At 43.2% G+C, this 22433-nt stretch overlaps 1 protein-coding gene across 1 annotated transcript in view; it reads left to right on the top strand.

Annotated features, from left to right (window-relative positions):
* The window catches only part of GMDS (GDP-mannose 4,6-dehydratase), a 544099-nt gene that overhangs the window by 102952 nt on the left and 418714 nt on the right, over window positions 1-22433 (top strand). Inside the window, exons 2-4 of the mRNA XM_054698418.1 lie at window positions 10116-10160; window positions 17389-17476; window positions 18921-19030. Coding sequence (XP_054554393.1) covers window positions 10116-10160; window positions 17389-17476; window positions 18921-19030 — 243 coding nt within the window. The remainder of the gene's footprint in view (window positions 1-10115; window positions 10161-17388; window positions 17477-18920; window positions 19031-22433) is intronic.

The following is a 22433-nucleotide window of genomic DNA, read 5'->3' as shown; positions in this document are numbered from 1 at the left end:
GGAGAGGTCTGTGCGCCATGTGGGACCCTCCTCCGGTGACAGGGGAGCAGTTGGGGATCAAACCGGTGCTGCAGAGGCTGCGGGCAGCTTCACAACCCAGCGCTCAACTGCTGCACAACCCAACATCATTAATTTTTCATTATCATTGATAGGATATTTCAGATATAGTTAGTTAAATAAATATATTATTAAAATGAACTTTTATGGCCTCCCCTGGTGGCGCAGCGGTTGAGCACTGGGCTGCGAAGCTGCTTGCAGCCTCTGCATCATTGGTTTGATCCCCGGCCACTGGCGAGGGTCCCACATGGCTCACAACCCTCTCCTGTCGTGCCTGCTGCTCCCCTCAGCAGTGTATTTCATCAATCTGCCTGTTCTGTTCTCTGCTTTGGCTCTGGTGAATTCTCTTACCTCCCGAGCTTCTGACTGTACCCAGTGCTTGTATAAATAAATAAATCTTTAAAAAAATTAAAAAATAAAATGAACTTTTACTTATATTTACCTTTTAATAATTTTACTACTAGAAAATTTAAAATCAAACATGTGACTTACAATGTATTTCTATTGGTTATTACTGGCGAACCCCCCAGGAATATCCAGTTAGTGAACATTGGCATTAATATGGTTGCTGATGTGACAGCGATGATGATAATGTATTGATCCCTGTCTTCTCACTAGATAGGAAGGGTAAGCAATACGTCTTACTCTGTGTTTGTCATATCTCATTGCGTAGCCTTTTAGATATTAGTAGACATTTATCCACCGATTCCCCAGGATCTGCTCTTGACAATTAAAGTACAAACCTACATTTTTTCTTTATCTTCAGAATAATGGCATGCCATCCCTTTAAGCACTCTAGTGCTTGCACACACACAGAGACACATAACATACACACACACACACACACGAACGTTTAGTTTAGTCTACTTGAAGTAGGGGTTAATGAACAGTCATTCTTAATGGACTGTTGCAGAAGTAATTGAGGATACTTATTGTGAAAGATTATTTTGCCCTGTACCTTACGTGCATTTTTATACACCTTTAGTAGTTGAAAAGCTTTAAAAACTGTAATGGCATCTTGTTTCTGTTGAAACATTTTTATTTTGATTGAAGGAGAAGTATTGTGCAAATAACACTGCAGTTTGGATTAGAGAAATTGGTTTCATATTCTGCCAAGTTTTCTAACTAGCTCTGTGACCTTGAGCAAGGGATTTAAGCTTTCTGAACTTCAATTTTCTAATCCGGAAAAATGGGGATAATATCCTGTACCTCACCAGGATGTTGTACGCTATAAATGGGAGAAATATCTTTAGCATACTTAGCAACCAAAAGAAGTTATAGAAATGTAAGATATTATTATTTTAATAGAAATAGTCATAAATATTTTGAAGAACATATACGCTATAAGATGAGGTTGAACTACCATATCTATTAAGAGTTGAAAGCTTATTTGAATGTAAGTCTGTTTTGGTAGAAAAAAGTGCTCTCAATTTTTTTACAATGTAGATCCAGATCTATAAAACTATAGTCAAATACCCCAAATAAATCATAAGCATTAAGAGAGAGACTAGCCGGGAAACAAGGCAGCAGAGATTTAAGTATTATAAGATTAGTTAGACCTGAAGGTGCTTGTGATCAGATTAGAGTGAATTAGAGACACCTGGTTTTCAGCCTAAACCCCTGCCAAGGCTGGGGATTTGGAGCCTGGTGCTACTATGGCTGTGATGGGAGGTCATGTCCAACCCCTACTAGGGTGGATGCTATTTTTTAACGTAGAGAACCCAACCCTCCTTCCCCCCATCCCTGCCTCCTAACCACGCCCCCCCATACCCTTGCAGAACTTTGCTCTTACATGGGATGCTCTTAATGCTTTCTATCACACCTGTTGTCCAGATTTACAAAGGCTACAGCCTAACCAAGTTCAACTCCATTATGACTGGGGAAAGAAAGCAAGTGGCAAAGTAAAAACAAAGCATCAGCCCCAGTTTAAACCATTCTCTGAGCATCTCAGTGCTTGTGCCCCTTTGTTCCCCAGTCTCTTCATGTAATGAGAGCTGCGAGTTCAAGGAGGCATGTGCTTCTACTTGTAAATAAGCTATTTCTCCTCCAAATGGCTTTTGGTACCTTCTCTGACTGACAGAACCCTAATGTACCTTGGAACCCAACCTAACAAGTATAGAGATTGCCTAGTTCACAAAATTGAGGTTTACCAGCGGATTCTACACCCAGGTGCCATGCCCCAGTGAAATCGACATATTACTAGGTCTCCTAGAGAGGGGTTCTCAGACCTGCTTGCTGCTCCCCACAGCCCTCCAATTGCTGTTTGTAGGAGCTCTCCCATTCACTACAGTGATGTGTAGTCTTCTGGGGAGATGCTTCCCAGTTTCTCCACTCACCCTCTGTAAACATGCTTGAATTGTATCCTCTGTCAATGATTTTAAGTTACTATAATCACATTCTTAATGTGTGTCTTTCTTCAGTGACTTACAGTGTTTTCAGTGAGGGGGGCTCCAAGGTTGCAGAGCAAATCTGAAATCAACCAGGGAGTCCTTAAGTGACACTTCAGTGATCGTTCGCACTTATTTTAAGAACAGTCTTAACTGGATGGTGCCCCTTATTTACAATCATGAAAACAATTGGTTAAAAACAGCAAGAGTATTTGTAAATAATTAAACTGTGCTTGTCACCAGCAGTGAGTGACATTTTAGTACCAACCTATTCAGACTGTGCAGTATCATGGGGAAGGATATAGCCACCAGTATTTGGGGATCCTTTTGTTACTGTTATGACCTTTTTAAAGTCGCAAAACAAAAGGACATTTGTTTTTCTTCCTTCCTTAGCCAGGGCACAAATTATAAAAAGAAATGTACAAGGAAATGTTAATAAATCAGGTAAATACTAAAATTTCATAATTCTTCCCTTTTCAGTACAGGTTTTTTTTTCTTCCAAATTTAAAGTTTTTCATTAAGCATGGCCTTGAACACTGGACAAAGTGCAGCTCTGTTTAAGAGTACCTGCAAAAAAGTCATTTCCTCTATAAATCACTTGCATGATTAGAACTACGCAAGCATGTGCTTTGCGAAGAAACAGCCTGTAATTGTATGGACTGTCACTTCAAGAGATAATAGAAAGGGAAAAGGAAAGTGAGAGGAACACTTACTTTCAAAATTTGTATAATTTATATGTCTGTGTACTCCAGAATTTGTTAGTATATACATATTACAAGCTATATGAAGTCGCTACAAAGAGGTTATTATTTAAGTATGAAGTTTGCCAGTCATTTGTTATTAACTTGCCTGCCGATCTATACAAATCTTTCTCAATATGTTTGGAGCCTGAGTTATAAAAACTTTCAGTTAGTATATTGTTCTAAACTTGAAAGGAGTCATTCACACCCGCACTGAACTGGCCAGTTAGGCAGATCTTTAAAAGGATTGTGACCGGGATATGTTTCTTGTATTCCCTCTGTTTTTCCCACCTTGATTTCATGCTCAAGTGCAGTGATTTATTTCTCCAGGGCACCGAGCCATCCACCATGGTAGTATTTCATAGCTTGCCTTTCATCTACACAGCCCCGCCACCCTGTGCCCATGACTCATGCATCTACTGGTGTTTCCCTGATAGCACAACTTCTGATTAGCTGTGTGGGCTACCTGCTTACTGTTCTCATCCTGTCCACGTGTGGGTTTGCTGAGGCATGTGAAATGTGGCGGTCCGCGCCAGTGTCGGAGCATAATCCTATCTAGGCCAGGAAATGCCTGGCCGCCCAGATACTTCTCAGAGCAATAGGGCAGGGGCTCAATCTCTTATTTCCTTCCTGTCCTCTGTTCCATAACACCTATGGCCCAAGTGGCTGTGTGATAGCCACTAATCTGGGCGCTTTGCATTGTTAATACCTCTGAGAGAAAGCACATTTTGTGTTAAAATACCTGTGGGTTTGTCGTTTGGAGCGATAGATCTTGTCAGTGAAGCAGATCGCCATGTAAACAATTCATTACAAATCTAGATAGTCGTTCAGATCCTCGCTGAGACCTGGGACAGTTACTTGGTCTCACTCACCTCAGTTTGCTCTTTGTGTGATGGAGATAAAAGTGCCAAGACAGGGTTGTTGTGAGCAGTGATCTGTCAGTGCCCACTATTGCCGACCTCCTTCTCCTCCTCACCATCATTTGAGGCAATAGTACAGATCGTTTTACCTCTGAAGGATAAAAGCTCTAGCTTGAATGTTAGGAATAGGAGAGGGGGACAGTGAAATATAGAGGTTCAAATGGAAAGCGCTTACACTTAAAAAAGGAAAGAAAACCAGTGATATGCCGTATGCTTTGGGCTCTTCTGGAGATGAGCAGGTCCAGGCCCCCTTCATGTGTTCGCATAATAGGTACACGCGCAGCCACGTCGGTGTTAATAGCTGCATTGGGATTTACTGTCAAGGCTTTTAAAACATCTCCTGGACTCTGTTGGAGTGTTTCTGTGTTGTCTTCCTCTAGTTACATAATTAAAAATTATCTTTTGATATCCATAACTGTTTCCTTTCTACCCACCCCCCGTTTTAACCCATCAATCCCATTTTCTTTATAATGTTGCCTAAATTATAGAAATTAATTTTACTATGTGACATTAAGACTATTACAACTGCTGGGTTGTGCAGATATACCTAAAGTTCAGATTTTGGTGTTTGCATTCTTCCTTGCTCATTAAACTAGGAGTTTACACCAGTCATTTGCAATTTGAAAGGAACATGTTTTTGAGCTCAGTTTCCTGGGAGTTCTACCAGTGAAAATTTGCTAACCTGTATCAAACTAGCATTTTTGAGTAGTTTTTAGGAGATAAAGTTAGTCCATTTCAGACATGTTCTAGAGACATGGGAATAAGCCATTGGCAAAACTCAGTATACCAGAAAAATGGATAAACCGTATAAAAGATAACAATCCTAGAAAAATACCAAACAAGGCCATAAACAAAAATCACTTGAGTCTTGAAAATAAAAACAAAAGCATCTTGTTTAACCTTTCAAATTGGAAAGAATATTAAAAAAATTAAGCTTTTAGGTCATTTCTTCCCACGGATATTTTATCATATGTAAACTTAATTTACCATGGACTCAAGACTTCACGTCACAACCTCCTGCCCTTGAGCATGTTTGGGGACAAAGAATTCAGGGTCATGGAACAGCAGATGTGGGGTGACAGGCAGCACCTGGCTGCTTTCTACAATGGTGGTGGTCACCTCCCAGCCCATCACGGTTTCCTGAAAGGTGTGTGCTTGCAGCACAGCCCACCGGGACTCCTCTGTGTGTGCCTGGGGTCTGCCTCCAGCCAGGGAGCACCAGCCTCAAGGGCTCTTCTCCACCCAATGGACCGGTGGAGGGGGCGTTAGTGGATTGTCCTCCATGAAGGGCACCATCCACTCCTCATTGTTTGCTGGTTACGCGTATAGATGACTGTGTTCCTCTTCAGCAGAAGGTGAATCAAAAGAAGTGAAAGTTCTTTGGCAATAGTAGCTTGCATGGGGAAATCGTTTTCATCTTCCAAGACTGCAAGACATGGAAGTTACTTGTTTGGAATATTGGAGGGCTCCTTGTTTCCTATTTGTCAGTCACTCACCCTCTGCTGATCATCATTGGTTGTGCTCTTGTTTTTCACCCTGGCCTTGCCCCACTTGATTCTCTGCTATACACAATAAGTCAGTCTCTTTATTGTGGATCCTGTCACACTATTTTTTAGTGGCAAATTCTGAAGTCTGGGAGTCCAAAGGCAATTTCTTGGTGCAGTTTCTGCTGCTTCCTTGCTGTGTGACTGTACACTGAACATTTAACTGCTTTGAACCTCAATTTCCTGGCCTGTAAAATGAGGGAGTTGGATGAATGAATCCCCATGATATCTTGAATTCTGTGTGTTTGAAGGAGCTTTTAGCCAATGATTTGTGTCACAAATATGAACCAGTAACAATACTTCTCCAACTTAGCCTGTGGGTTCCTTCCATGGCAGTGGCTAGTCTTCCTGGTGGAAGTTTTCATTTAACTCAAAACAGCATCCCCAGCTCACCACTGAGGTGCTTTCATGTTTATCTCTCTCTCTTTTTTAAAGATTTATTTATTTATGCATACAAGAACTGAGGTAAAAGCCAGAGGTGTAGGGGTGAGAGGATTCACTAGTGACAGAGTGGGAAACAGAACAGTCGGATTGACTGAAATCCAGTGCCGAGGGGAGCCGAGGGGAGACAGGAGAGGTCTGCTGTGCCATGTGGGTATCTCCCTGGCCAGGTATTGAACTCATGCTGTAGTGGCTGTGGATAGCTTCATAGGCTGCGTCTTAACCCCCTGTGCCACCAGGGAGGTCCCACTTTCCTGTTTCTCTTACTGGGTGGGGCTCCAGGTGATTTGACATTGTAACTGCGATCAGGTGAAAGGATGCTTATATTAGAGTAGTAGAATACAGAGAGTTAAAGAGCATAAAAGGCTTTGTAAAGGGGCCTTTCTGAAAGGCCATTCTATTTCCTGATGCTTGAGATCATCTTAACAAAGACCTGCATTTTATGAGCATGCCATGCCTTTAGCCCAAGACTCCTTGTCCTGTTCTGTTCAAGGAAACTGCCAGGAGCTTCTGAAGCTAAACCATACAGCACAACATAGCCCCACGGGAACAGGTTCTCAGATTGTGCAGGAAAGAGTCCTTTTCACTTGTCCCTCTGGGCTGTAGTTTGGGCATTCACGTTTGGCAAAGAGAGAACTTCGAGTTCCCTCTGCCGGGGGAGGCGTGCCCACATGGCCACGGTTGTTTGGGCGTGGGGTGGACTTGAGGGTCAGCCAGTGCTTATTTCAGCCATCTACGGCCACTGAGAGAAGGGGAAACTTTCTGTACTCCCTTCAGCTTTTGATAGCTGTGAAATTTAGGTAATTTTCATACTCTAGTCAAGGTATGGTTCAATTGATTTCTGGAATTCCTTTTTATTTTCACGGGTGTTTATCTGGAACATTTCTGAGGACTCCATGAAAGGGGGAGAACAGAGACACCCACATACAGGGAACTTAGGAATTGGGCACACCTAAATCTGGCCCTTTTGGACCCTGCGCCATGGCCCTGACCCCACAAATACACCCCAAAATACACTTCCAAATACACCCCCAAATACACCCATAGTCTGGTTGAGTCTACCTCTGAACAACACCAGACCCTTCCCCAGAAGTGCCAGTGCTAAAACAGGACCTGGGAAAGCTCAGCCACAGCCCTGCCTCCCTCCTCCAAGCTCTGGAGTGCTCCGAAATTAAGGACAACTTGGGTTGGGGTCACTTGATGAAAGCACTATTTAATTCATAAAACACCCTTAATGGAAAATGCCTAAACCAATTTGGTTTCCAAATGTCTTCATTTTGGTTTTTTATTATTTTATTGGGTTTTGACATGTCTAGCCAGGTCCTGGGTAGAGGAGGGAGAGAAGGGGATTATTACCTAGGTCAGTGTTAGGGTGGTGGGGTGGGGAGAGGGGCTTGCATTCTAGTCCTGGCTTCAGCTTTAATAGTGGGACACCAGGCTCGTGGGCTGGCCTCCCAGTGCCCCAGGCACCTCAGATGCTATGTGCCTATCTGCCTTCCAGACTGGATTCCTGCAAGAATGAGAGGGAAAATATTTCTGCATCTTGAAGATGTTAAAATTGGGTGATTACTTAAAGCTGTATCCAACATTTAATAGGAAAGGGATCCCCTTATTCACCACATGCAGAATTAAGTGTGAAAGAATCACAATTGGACTTTATCTCTCCAATTAAAAAGTTTTTATAACTAGGACCAAACCCTGATGTTTGTTACCAGAGTAACTAGGGTCACAGTGAATGAGTTGGAAAGCTAGTCTGTTTCAGCTCCTCGGTTTCCAAAGAGCATCATGTCAGAACTTAATGGTTGTAGTTTCTCAGTTGCCAGGACATTTCAGTCATGGGTCTGATTCTAGAAGCCGTGTTCTTCTAGAGAGACAGAAAGGATGACCCCACCGACGAGGCTGACGCCAGCCAGCCGAGATACTGTGTCTCCCTGCAGGGGCCCCTGGGGACCTGGGGAAAGGATGAGGGGAGGCCAGCTGGGTTCCCTGGGCCAGAGACCAGGAGCCCTTGCTCTGCTGCTTTTCCCACTCATTGTGCAGTCTGGGCCCTATCACTTGAGAGACCTGGCAAGGAAGTGAGGAGGAAGTGAGTGCCACTGCTGGTTCAGAATGTTCCAGTGTGGTTGGAAAGTTTGAGAAGCGGCCTGGGTGAGAAGAACAAGACCTTATTGACAGGGTTCAGTCCTGGTCAGGTCTGTTTCACATCAGCTTTCTACATAATCACCACTCTCCCTGCCCCCAAGGATCTCCAGCACTTTCTCTGCCTACCCCCATTCCTTTTTAAAACATTCTATGCTGCTATGGTAGAACACAAAGCGTTTAAACTTTTTATCCCAAGGTAAATTATAAAATGTGAACAGAATAGCATTGCCTGTTTCAAGATGATGCCAGTCCTACCGAAACCAAGATGGAACTTCATACTTTATACGGTTTTCCAACTCGCTGTAAAAGTATGCTAATTGTCGATCCTTTTTCTATGAAGTTGTTTCCTCGCTGATTGATTTCTCATGATTCTCGCACTTCTGATGGTCGATGCAGGCTGCCTCGGCCTGGTCTGGATTGTCCAGTTCTCTTTTCTGACAGACCGTATGGTGTGTGTATAAAAACCACACGATTGTGTGTCTATCATAAGATTGAGAAGAAAAGGGATATGCCAGGCCTTTCTCTTTTCCATGTGAGCCGTTGGAAGTCAGGAAGTCAGAGGAAGCGGCTGGAGCCTTATGGAGCCACAGACTGGGTCCCTGGCTTGCTCGCTGCCGTCCTCCTGGAGTACCGCGTCACCTCTGCCTCAGTGAGGGAAACATGGGCAGCCCCGTCCCTCTCAGGACTCTTAGGTCCAGCTTTAAGTCAGGTCCTGATAACCAGTTGCTTCAGTTTTCTTTTACCTGGTAGGTAAAAGAAGCTTTTGGAGCTCAAAGTGGTCTTTGCAGCTTTTTGAAACTGAGAAACCGACAGAGCCCAAATATTCCCTACTTTTAAACACACACATGTCTAGTCCATTTTTTATGTTTAATCCTGGGTGGATGGAGGGACCCTTCCTAGACTTGAAGCAGATGGACAGCTATGAGATTGATGACAAAATGTCTTCCCAACTCATGTTCTGAGTGAGGCTGGTGATTTTTTTTTTTTAATATTAAAAAAAAAAAGTTTTACTAGAATGAAATTTTCTCATCCTTTGGCTTCTGAATCGTCTAACTAGAAGGCCCTCTTACTTATTTTCCCTAAAAGTGGCACATGAAATGATTTAGTTGAATGAACATCTCTTATCAGACATTTTTAAAGGAATTATCAAAAACCAGTTGAAAATCTGTTTAGTCAGACACTTTCATCATTATGTAGAGATCGGCTGTGTGATGAGAATGCGCACAAATGAAGTACTTAATGTTTTACAAAAAGCAAGCACCCGCCTTTTAGTTAAAGTCCATGTGTTGTGCACACATCATATTCAGCAATAAGAATATCAGACTGATTGCCCCCACCTCCCGAAACTGTTTCTGTGGTGACCTTCTGGGATCCTTGGGGCGGAAGGCAGCTCCCACGGCCTTCCCTTTCTCCACTCGCATCTTCTTTCCAAGCTCCAGAGCTCTCGTGCCAGCCCTCCACCTGTAATTTCTTTCACAACCCCTCGAAGTAGCCAGATTCCCATTTTAGGTCCCTGTAACTGAGGCCCTTTGCTTTGCCACACGGATTTTGCAGGATTCACACAGCTGGTAAGTGGCCAGACCACCCCAGCTCTTCTGATTCCCCGAAGCTGCATGCTCCTTGTGCCACTTCTCACCCCTGGGGTTCAGACTCTTTCCCTGTGCCTGTGACGCCGTCACACCGACGCAGGAGATGTGGAAATGCCGGGCGAGCCATGCGCCACGCTGTGACCCCATCCCCTGCGCTCTTGTTATTTCGGTTGTCATGGCCTTTTGTTGAAACTTCTATAGCCTCCCAATGCCTTTCCCCAAACCCCCAGCCTTGGCTGCCTTCCATGCTGGTCGTGATGGGTCTGACACTTGTCCCTTTTCCTTCTCTTCCCAGGATGGCTCGTACTTGGCCGAATTCCTGCTGGAGAAAGGCTACGAGGTGAGTGACTCAGTGAGTGAGCACAGCCCGCGGAATCGCTGGGACACAGAGGCCTGCTGCTTCCTCTGCGGCCGTCCCCCTGTGTGTGTTTTCCACGGAAACTCTGATAACAAATCGAAATCAGGGGAGGAATGTGCCGCTCAACTTGTCAGCGTGCCAGCTCATTGTGCTATTTATCTGCTGGGGAGCACTGGTGGCTTCCCCCTGTTCCCCAGCGCTGAAGAGCTCTGCACGCTTCCCACATTCTCAGATAAAGCCGCAACCCGTGTCCACTAAGAGCTGGAACGTTATTAGGCTTAATTTATGATGTAATGTGTTGCATAAAAAAGTCCCACTCACAGTGAAGTCACTTAATTCGGAAATTGCACAGAATAGTAAAAAGCAAGCTGATCTTTGGCAAGCTTGAATGAAAAATTTACATGCAGAGAATTTTGCGTTGTGACAGGCAGTCGTACATTTTGTGGATGCTGGAACTTGTGGGTTTGATGCTGTCACTGTCACCATCATCCTGAGCATTGTTGGCTTCTCCTCCTCCTTCTCCTTCAACACTCTGCTTTTTTAGAAGAAATGAGGGTTTTTATATATGTTAAGTTGGGTGTAGCTCACTGTGTGCACCTGACGTTTTAGAAACTTTTCCAGATAGAAACATCTATATAACTTGATGCTTTAGAGAGAACAAAAACCTAGCCAGTGACCCATGTGCTTTGTCCAATTTGGGAGCACTCACACGAATAATTTTGGATTTGCCTGTCTATCCCATCTTCAGGCACATGGTGTAAAAATCATCAGCACCAGGGCCTGTAGGGCAGCAACAGAAGGCAGCCGGTGCACAGGCACCAATAGCATCAGGAGGAAAGGAAGCTCTTTTCTTTCTGTAACTCACCATTTTTTCTGAGAGTCTTGACTTTTGGACTTTAAGAAGTAGGAGGAGATGTGCCTCGCACCTTCTGCACCCTTAAAATAGCTGGCTCTGCATCGCTCTTGGGTCAGGACAGGACAACACAATCATGAAGCACACACTTCACAGGCCCCTGAATAATAAAGTGATAAACACTGATAGTTACTCAGGCGGGATGAACTCAGGGCTTTAGTCGATGGAAGGACAGGTTTGGCAAGAGAATTTCAGATGTTGGGGCCGGCTGAAAGATGCAAGGTGGCTAGAGAGAAGTGAGTGCTGTGGCTGTGCATTGAGTGCATAGGAGAAGCAGCTAGCTGAGTAATGGTTGGCTGGGTTTAGGACCTGCTACCCCCAAAGATGGCGCCTAGGTATAGTAAATATTTTAGTCTGGAAGAGAGTGAGAAAACAGAAGAATCAGGACTTTTTACATAAAACTTGCATTGAAGAAAGGTGTGTGCTTTTTCTCCTGTTAATCTTTGTGGGTTTGATGCAGCAGAGGGGAAAATTCTCCTCTGCACTCTCTGGGACCCTGGCGGGTCTGGAAACTAAACGGAAAAACATACTTAAGTTTTATGTGATGCAAGAGCCTTCATAAGGAAATGAAGATGCGAAGGAATGGTTAGCCTGATTCCTTTTATTTTGGGATTGATGCAGAGGAGACAGTCATGAGGTACGTGTAGTGAGCGGGGGAGACTAGCGAGGATGTGCTTGTAGGTTTCTCCTGGCATCCCCTTGACTTCCGAGATGAGGGTGCTTCCTCCCTAGGTTTAGGGAGGGCACCTGTCACATGAAACTTTCTTGCCAGTTTCAGGAGAGAAGTTTGGGGGAGGTCACAGTGGACTCCCCGCTGCTGTTTTCTCACACACCTTCAGCCTCAAATGCTCCCTCTGCCAAGGTCCTACGCTTTGGGGTAGCATATCTGACCCTGCCATGATCTTGGCAGTTTTGAAGAGAGAGGTGGCATATTAGCGGGGTGGCCAGGGCTGCACAGGCCTGAGATATGCTTGCAGGCTGGGCCCTGGGACTGAGATCTGAGATGAGGGTGCAGCAGCACACAGTGTGAGGGCTAGTCCTGGGGAGAGGCTTGCTGGGTGGTATGAGGAGGTGGCCTTTTGATAATGTGGAGAACTCATGATATGGCCTGGGGCTGGTCTGGATATAGTGGATGGCCTACCTGCTCTGTCAGTACCATGGTGCTATGTTAGCCTTGCTGGAAAGATGGGGAAAAAGATGCACATGGAGAGCAAAGTCCCCCCGCCCCGCAGCCACCCGCCACTCAGACCACTCTGGAAAGAGCTGGCTGACTTCATGACTTCAGCAGGCAGGTGGCAACGTTCCTCAGTGAGTGAGAGACTTAGAAATAAATGCAAGGAGAAGCTTGGCCTGCCAGGTGATGTCTTCATCCTGCTGGGATTTATAAGAGCAGACTTGGTTCTGATAAAGACAATAGCTTGCCCACTTGGCAGATCAGTGTTAATGGGACGAATGAGTCATTGAAACAGTGATTGGCAAGCGAGGAGAGGCTCAGGAGCGAGGTCCTTAAATGGATAGAAGGAGGCGCCTGGAAAACAGAGAGGGAAGACACAAGGCTATGAGGCACAAGCAGAAGAGAGTCCTCCTCACAAGGGAGATGTGAGCTTGTTGGCCTGGGGCCATGAAGGGATGAGTATGGACAATGTGCTCAATATTAATAGGCTGTTGTCTTCATAAGCTGTCAAGAGGAATTCCACAGTGGTCCAGGTTCTATCTTTTTGTGCTGAGTTCAAAGTAAAGGTGAGGGTGATTTTTTTTGAGGAGGCAGCACTGGCAAATTTCTAGAATGATTAGCCAGCAGTCCTTGGTTACTCAAGACCATGAGCCAAATGGGCAGGGTAGTAAATTGCATGCAGTAGAATAAAAGGGGGGCAGACCTGTCCACACCTGAATCCAGGGGGTCAACGTCAGCCATTTCTAACTTAGTAGGTTCTTGGCGTTTGGGGTGAATCCTCCCAGAGGCCACCTTTAGACAAAGATGGCAGATGACATGGGGACCTGAGCATTGGCCTTTCTAACAAGCCCCAGTTGTTGCTGATGCTGCTCTCTTGGGTACCATTGCTTGAGAACCATTGTCCACATGAGGTCATCTCATCACGAGATGAAGAGGAACTGCATTCTTAAACATCTTCATGTGGTCGGCCTCCCTTCTCTGAGCTCTTATTCTGATTCTAGCCTTTGTATAAGGAACATCCACTTGGTTCAGAAGTGAACTGGAAATTACATCCTTTGGGGTAACGAAGTATCAGCCAGAAACAAATCAATGCTGTGAAAAAGAGCCACACATCTATGAACAGGCCTGAAACCAAGGCTGAGTCTCTCCTACAGGGAAGGGATCAGCTTGAATCGGCTAGAGGTGGTGAGGTCAGCCCTCCATTAGAAAGATGGGACATGGGGAGGCAGTGGTCAGCCGGGAAAGCAGTCGGAGGGCAGCACCAGCTGGGTGGGGCAGCAATGATAGGTTTGTGAGGGTAGAAACAGACCCCACAGGCAGAGTTGGCACAGTGCCACAGCACCGGGGGTACACTCCTTCCCCTTGCCACTAGCCAGAAAAGCAAAGCAAAGGTATAGAAAGCAAAGGCTGACTTTGAAGCAAAAATAGGCATTTTGTATAACTTGAAATGGAGTATCATCTATTCGTAAACAGGTTAGTTATGGCTTATATCACCTCGTTTGACCTCACACGCGAGAATCCCAAAAACGTGGACCTGGCCACTTCACATGGCCACAGAAATCCAGGCCTCTGATCATGGTCTGAACAAACTGTTTAATGTGACAGAGTGAAGGATTGCTTTTCCCCAGCCCAGTTCTCATAGGGAGGAGGCCCTATTTCGGGGTGTAAAGTCATAGTTTTTAATGTTGCTTATTTCTTGAACTTTGCTCAAGATTAAACACTCAGGAGGCTTAGAAAGAATGGTTCTAACACTCACTCGCTTATTGTTTATAGAGCATCTGTAGACATGGTCTCAGGAAGAAGAAAACAAAAATTGTAGGGTTTTGAGAAAGTCATCTTTTAAATACCTCATGTACCTAGTTCTGCACATCGTTGAACTGTCAAGGATCATTCCTTTTCATACCCTTTGGCCAGCTCAGAACAAGGAGGGGAAGGGTGACCTGCGTCCTCATCCTCCTCAGCCACTTGCTGGCCCCGAGGCTTGGGCGACTTCCACATAAGTGTCCTGAATTCCAAGGCTGTCATGAAGATTCAGCGAGGCAACCCACAGAAACCAGACCAGAGAGCACTGTGGGACCTGAGGGTGTGGTGACATGGAGTGACAGGGTGACAGCGGTGGATGGATCCTTACAGGCTGAGGGACCCAGGCTTGGTAGACGGCTCCTTAGTCCAATTCACTGATTTAGTGTTTAGTGATAGGCAGGCAGGTTACATCACCCTGAGCCTTGCCCCGGCTCATCTCTTCTCATCTTAAGGGAAAAAGGAAAATCGGTAGAAGGGAAGCTTCTTATGGAAAAACCCAGACCTTTTTATGGGTTTCATGTCGAAACCATTCTGAGTGCTGACGCAGTAGGTGAAGCTCACGCCCTTGACACTCCCCAGCTGAGTGGTCTCAGGCAGCACCACCTTTAGAATGGGGGTGATCATTGGGAAGTTGCTGGGAAAACTGTCTGAGGGGCATCCTGTCTGTAAAGAACAGTGTGTGCTGCACGGCCACTGCTATGTCATTAGCTTCTGGGATTGCCTGTGTTAACTATTCTTTTCAAAAGACAAGTGGAAATCTTGGCACTCAAGTGCTACTGGATTTGAAATCCAGTGCTAATAATTTCCATTTTGTTGATTATAATAAATAAATGGACATTTCTCTGGTTATATTACCTAACTGGAGTGTAGGTTTTCAAGTCCAACCAACTTTGCTCACGACATGGAGAGAACTTGAAATTTTCCTTTTCATCACTTAGTTAAGTGGGATATGAAATTTGCTTGTTAAAAGGCTCACTCCCGTTTATTTTTAGACCTCAGTTTTTCAGAATTACGTTTTGTTTTAGAACTTCCATAATATATCTATAGCTTCTGTAATATAATAATAATTTTGATTAACTTTTTATGAAGTCAGACTCAGCTCGTTTCTCTTTTCACTTTGGTTTCCTAACTCCTCATCTCCTTTTCCCCCCAAATCCCTATGAAAACAAACAAAAAACCCTACATACAACCCTTCTGTAAAAAGCAAGTCACTAATCTCAAATTCTTAACTTGAGTATCCAGTTTGCACACATTTTGGCTTGTCTATAAGTTTGTATTTCACCTGTCTCAGAAGCAGACAGACTCAGCTTTCATTCGTTCTTAGAATAATACTTGCTGTCATGGATTAAGCATTTGGCAGCTCTTTCTTTTCCTGTATACACATACCAAAAGTTGGGAGTGAGGGGAAATTAAAACACATTCTTTTTGTATTAAAAAAAAAAAGCTCCAAAAGCTAATGTTTAACGCTTTTGGTTATAAGTGTGCCAATAGTCCTATTTTATTTATTTGCCGTGACTTTATATAGTTGTCTGATTTTCACCCCAAATCCATCAATATCCTTTATCATTTTTATCAGGGCATTTTACGTGTGTGTGTGTGTGTGTGTGTGTTTGTGTGTATGGGGATAGAGAGAGAGAGGGAGAGAGAGTAAGAGAGAGAGAGAATGAATGTGTGTGGCATTTCTCCTTTGTTTGAGGCTGTTGGAGTATGTGACGTACCCAGAATCTAGCATTCAAGAGAAAAAAATACACTATATCTTATTAATCTTCTCATTGTCAATGTTAAATTGTATGTTTTTAGAAAATAGAACATTTTGAAACATTCTATTCAATGAAATAAAGCTCTACTTTCATCTGAGATGTCTCTACTTCTGTAATAACTTTTGTAGTAAACACCAGTTTTTCACTATATATAGGTAAATTTTTATTGAACATATATATGTATTTTAATTTGTAGAGCAGTTCAACTTTACAATCAAGTAAAGTCTTGAGCAGAGACAGTGAAATAGAATAAATTCTAAGTTTAATGTAAATTTTATTTTCTCCACTTCTCAATTAAGAAATGGATATGTATAGTCAAATCTCAATGTTCCTTAGGTCTTACTGTTTTCCTCCTAAAATGTCAACCAAGTTTGTGATGTTCCCTTCTTAAAATATTTTCATGTTTACCAAATTTTCTTGGATGTAGTTCTTTTGGAAAATACTGTGGACAAGTGCTTTTCTTTTTGACTAAAGCAACTAGCCAACAGAATTATTAATTGTGGGTGTTGTATCCTTTGCATAAGTCAATTTCTCATGTATGCCCTATAAAGTGACGGCGACATTTCTTTCTATTTGAAAGAAAGTCTTATGTGCTTATAACGTCCCCCCTGCATTCGGAATATTTGAGTCATGCCAAGGATTAATTTTGGTTTGAAATAGACAGAAAACGATTGAGTTTAAAATATAGAAGTGTATTCAGCTGCGAATGAAACTACCCAACATTAGAAGGAACACTTCTAAAATAAGTGAAGGATTAAAACTGCCAGCAGTAGAACTGGAAGGTGGGCAGCTGGTGACATGAGCTAGTATTAGCATTGGCAACACAAAGGGAGCAATCCCGACCCAAGAAGGAAGCGAGACTGGGCCTTGAACAATTTCTCTTATGTGTCAGACACAAACAGTCTTTTTTCCCAATATCAGATAGGTATGCATTCTTGTTGCGGTGACTTTTCTTCCCTCACATCATCATGGTTAAGTCAGAGATAAAAACTTAAAATTCTCTTTCCGCTTGAATTTTCTTATATGTTAAATCTAGCAGAGCATAAATAGTTTATACCTTAAGCTATACTGCTTAGCTTCTGACTTTTCCACACAGTCCTATCATGGTAATTGCTCTCTGATGCTTGGTGGGCTCAAACAAGAGTACGTTGGGCATCCTGTTGGCCCATCGGGGATCCTTGGCCTCAGGCCTTGGGTCAAAGAGACTGCAAAGCCAGTTGACTGAGGTGGCCTCATATGTCCGTCTTTGATTTCAAACCAAGAGACCTTTTTGTTAGCAGAAGGGCCCTGAGTGTATGTGTGTTTGGAAAAGGAGACATTTGAGTATCTACACTAAGCACTTGTGAAGTCCCATCATGATCTAATTACTTTTGTTGAGACTGGCAGTGAAGACACTGGAGAAGTGTCTTTAAATATTGCATATTTAAAAATGTTTATAAATAGCAGTTTTTCATGCTCACAAGGCTAAGCACTAGCAAAAGTACTTCTGAGTTGTTTATGAAGTAAACCTCACTGCACGTTTCTCATTTGCTTTTATCTTTCCACACTATAAAAACGCAGGTCCATGGCATTGTTCGGCGATCCAGTTCGTTCAACACGGGTCGGATTGAACATCTGTATAAGAACCCCCAGGCTCACGTTGAAGGAAGTAAGTAATTTGCTTCTTCTAAAATCTCTTTCCTTAACTTCCTATATTGTGATAAGGTATTTTCAAATGTCATTTTTCTCAGAGCATATCAAGTCCCAATTATTTACCCATGAATTACCTGCTCTGAATACTATCTGAAAGCTTGCTGCTCAGTGCTTGCTTCTCCGGGCAGTGTCTTTATGCTGTTGTTGATGGGAGCTGGGTCAGGTGATGCTGCTGGGGAGGGGGCGGTTGGAGAGAGGGGGCTCTTTGATCACCCTCTGCAGGTATCTCTCTCTCCTCAAGAAAGAATAGCTCCAGCTTCACAGATTCTCCTCCATGTCTACGTTTGGTCTAATTTAGTCAAATGAAGCAAGCTTTGCATATTCAATTAATTTTAAAAATAATTCTTGAAGACAGGACCCAAAAGAGTTGGCAATCAAAACTTGAATTCACTTTAAAGATCATTGTCAATATCTGCTGTGGTTTGTTATTTTTCTTAATAGTATGACCTGTACAGAGGCGTCTGGTTTTCACAGCACAGACTCAGTGTGCTCACTCAGCGCTCATTGCCGCCCCTGGGAGAGGAAGTGAATCCATTTCACAGATGGTGAAATAGAGACAGGCGAGGGTGTGGCTTTGTTGAGACCACACTAAGTAAAAGCCAGAGCTGGGACAAGGATTCGGGTTTTTTAAGTCCCCAGCTTCAGCCTGCCCCACTATCAGGGGTGATTCAGTCAGCTTCTCTGCTATGAGTGATTTCAAATTCACTTCACCTTGTTGTCCCCAGTAAGGCCTTTCTGCCTTTAGTATTTTGGTTACTCAATGCATCCTCCTTGAAAACCACTATTGCCTTTTTCTTTTGCCAAGGGCAGGAAGGTACTGACATTGGATCAATTGTAGATCAATATTATATAGAAATAATGGAAACATCAACCCAGCTCCACATGTCAAATCTCTTATCCTCATGAAGTCAATGTCACAGCCTGCTGTGATCTAGGCTGTGGCTCTGCAGGCTGTGCCCTGTTCTCAATCACATCACCACTTCAGGCATTTCATGGGTGACTTAAGGGCTGATGTTTATGAAGTACTTAAAAATTGTTAGATGAAAGGCTCTTGACAGAGCCATCTCCCCTTTGCCAGTGTGTTAAATTTCTTTAGTGAGTAAACACATTAATGTAGAATTTCTTTGACTCTCACTCTGATGTGACACATCTCCGTCCACCAGTAGCTGTTGGGCATGCAGACTGTATCACATCTGGCCCAATTAATTAATTTAAAAAAATTCATGGCGTTGTTACAATTCCTTTCCAGGGACAACACATCAGCGTCTCATTTCAGGTCCTTTAGAGGGGACACAAGCACTCAGCTATTCCCGACCAGTTTGGTTTTCAGAACTTCAGAGCTTGAGCTCCGTTTCCAGTCTAGTCTCCTTCTGTCTAATGGTGTTTTTCTGGCTCCGCAGACATGAAGTTGCACTACGGTGATCTCACAGACAGCACCTGCCTGGTGAAGATCATCAACGAGGTCAAGCCCACGGAGATCTACAACCTTGGAGCCCAGAGCCACGTCAAAGTAAGTCGCTCCCTTGAGCTCGTGTTCCACCGCAGCTCGGGTTCCATGTTTCACTCTGGTGGTTTGTATCTTCCAGATAATTCTGCCGCTGGCCCTATTTCCCCCCCTTGGTCATTGAGATTCATTTGAATATGAACAAATCCCAAGGAAATTAGTTTTTAATAGGCTTTAAAAAAAAAAAAGCCTATTCTCTGTTGCTGCACAGTATCATCATCTCTTACTGCTGACATTAGAATGGACCCTTGGCAGTCCCCAGCACCACACGGTGCCTTTCCCGATGTTTCAGTCACATCTTGGATGAAGTGTGTATTAAAATGTTGGAAAACGTTAATTAAATTATAATTGAGAAAGTAAGATGCTAAAAGTAATAAATAAAATGCCAGAAAAGGTAACTTGATAAAACATCTATTTTAATATCAATATTGGTAGTGATTGATTATATTCAGCAAGCAATATTTTTGACTTCCAACGATATGTCCAAGTTAACTGACTTAACTTTATATTGATAAAAAGCATTGAGAAAAAAACTTTTAGGCCCCTTTCCTACTTAGTGTGATATAGCTTGCATTGATTTCTTCCCCTTTATTCAGATTCTCTGATAGTCTATCTACCTCTCTTAAATTTTTCTTCTGGAAAAAATCACAGTGAGCCTGAGAAGCCCATCCCTGGCTTCTAGCAGTCTGCTTAATTCAAGTTCTTGTTGATTTGTCCTAGTATTCACTTGAGTGATGAAATCTGAAGCTGGGGTGGTAGGTGTTGTCTTTAGATATTTCTTCAATTGGAATAATGAGTAGAGGTTGAAAAGGAAATCAAATAACTGAGTTCAAATAGCCAAAAAAAATTTCAGTTCTATTGACATCTTTTGTTTGATGAATGAATTCAGCAGTTTTATTTCAGAAAGTATTGAAGGTGATTTGCTGTTTGTTTTTATTCCCAACTTACATAGAATGGCAATTATATGCCTGTTTTATATACCTCTACCAGTTTCTACCGTCAGGCAGAAATTATAAACTAGCTCAAAAGAAACTAGCTCTAGAACATAATGTGAGAACATATTGCAAGATGCAGTCAACCAGGAGTTGACATCAAACTTAAAAACTGAGTACAAATCCATAATATAGTTTAACTTTGTTAAAGAATGTTAACTTTGAAGGATGTTACATATCATTGAATAAAGATAATTCTTATCTGCCTGTATTGTTGGGGAAAATTTTTTTTCCTTTAATCTCTGATGATTTTCTCTTCTGCATTTAAACTTAAGCCTTAGGGTGTGAAAGGTCCTTGGGTTAGCACTGTTTTTTTTGTTTTTTTGTTTTTTTTTTTGAAAGAGAAAACAACTTTGGAGTCTGTCTTTATTTTTTTCCCCACCACCTTCCCTTGTGTCCCCTGTCGCTTTCCCTCATATCCTTTGTGCCCTCAAGATGTTTACTGTCTGCTAGTTTTTTGAAGTGTTTTATATTCTTGAATTTCCTGCTCTGTAAATGTCCAGTGTTTGTTATTATGGCTCTGGCCTGGTTGCATATAACTCTCAAAGTCCCTCTGTGTTCTTGAAAATTACTGCCTTTGCCCTTTCTTATGGCTGTGTGGCACTCCATGGTGTGTCTGTACCATGTCTTCATGATCCAGGTGTCCATGGGTGGACACTCAGGCTGTTTCCATGTCTGAGCTTTTGTAAATAGTGCAGCTGTGAGCATTGTGGAACACAGGGGCTTTTGCAGCGATGGTTTGACATCATGTGGCAAGATGTCCAAGAGTGGGATTCCTAGGTCATGCAGTATTTCCATTTTCAGATTTTTAAAGTAAATTCAGATTGCTGTCTTTAATGGTTGTGCCAGTTTATAGTCCCACCAACAATGTGATAGGGTTCCTTTTGCTCCACATCCTCTCCTGTACTTGTTGGGGGTCTTTTAAGTATGTACCATTTCCTTGGGGGTGGTCGTGGTTTCTTAATTATAGTTTTAATCTGCATCTCTCTTATTAGGCGTGACAATGGACTTTTTTTTTTTTAATGTCTCTTGTCCTATTGGGTATTGTCTTTGGTGAATTGTCTGTTCATATCTGCTATTTTTCTAAGTGATTCGAATGTATTTTCTCATGTTGAAAGAGTGCCTTATGAATAGTCAGCCTTGAGAGATGATTGCCTCTCCTCCCTATAGAGCAGTGACTGTCACCCCAGAAATGAAAACTATAAATTGCGAAGTGAATCCACCATTCTCCACAATGTAATTTATCAAGTTGTTTCTTGGACTCCCTCACCAACTGTGAGAGTATCTTCCAGACAAAATGGAATGTTTTGGAGTGAGTGCTTTGTTATTCAATTTCCTTTAGATTAAGATGTTTCCTTTGTACTTGTTGATAGTTTATCGCCTCTAGAAGCTATAAACTGCTATGGAGGAAAGATACAGGAAATTTTAATGAGATTTATTTAGGGACAGCTTTCTCTCATCGTTTCAGTATTAACGGAGCAACTTTTCTCATTTTTCCAAAATGTATTTGTAGTTCAAAAAAGCCCATGGTGTTTTCCTTACTTGGTGTGAGCCTCACAGTGTCTGGTGGCATTCCAGAATGGTGGTTGTGTAAATACATCAGGCAATGGGGTGATTCCTTCTAAGTACAATGGATGTGAAGTTGATCAGTTTTTATTGTGCTTTGCCTGTTTCTTCTAAAAGCTAGTGAGCTGGCAGGAAAAGTGCTTTGCTCAATGTGAATGTTGAGACTTTGCACATGTGGTGTTGTGGGGGGACACCGAGATGTGTAGACCCATTTCTGTTGAGGAGGGGCTCAACGTTAATAGGGGTGCTCTGAGATGTGACAGGCTGGCACAAATGTCTCTGAATCTGTAGGGGCGTCTGAAAGAACCTATCTGAGGGGGTTATGCCTGGTGTCAAGGAGGAGACGGAGAGAGGAATGTGAACAACATAGTGGGGACTGGTAGTTGAAATGGAGATAACCAGAGAAGGTCAAGAGTTGGAAGTGAGAAAACTTGGAGCATGAAGAGCACCCTAGATCATCTGAGCAAAAAGTTTGCTAAGAAGTGAGAGGTAAGGCTAGATAGGAAGCTGGGTGATGTTTGGCAACCCTGCTTGGTAATATTATCTATTTAGAGATGGGTCTTCCAGGCAAGAGCCTAGAGGTAGGGCTTCACAGCAGAGGAAGCTGCCGGTGAAGATGATGGTTTCACAAGTGGGAATGGGGAGCAGCAAACAGGATGCCTGGAGGGGTGATCACTGCTGACAAATCTGCCAGATGCGCCAGTGCTCCAGACCAGACCCCCATGAGGCCAGCACTATGGCATGCCCTTCAGGGGGCACTGCTGGCAGGGAACGAGCAGTGCCCTCCTGGACACTTTCTACTGGCAGAACTTGAAGGCCAGTGGGTAAACCAGGAATGGATTGGTTTAAAA

This window comes from Talpa occidentalis, unplaced genomic scaffold, assembly GCF_014898055.3.
Source record: "Talpa occidentalis isolate TD23 unplaced genomic scaffold, MPIMG_talOcc4v2.1 talOcc4.2, whole genome shotgun sequence".
Taxonomy (NCBI): domain Eukaryota; kingdom Metazoa; phylum Chordata; class Mammalia; order Eulipotyphla; family Talpidae; genus Talpa; species Talpa occidentalis.
The sequence above is the reverse complement of the archived record's forward strand: the minus strand, read 5'-3'. Positions and strand labels throughout refer to the sequence as shown.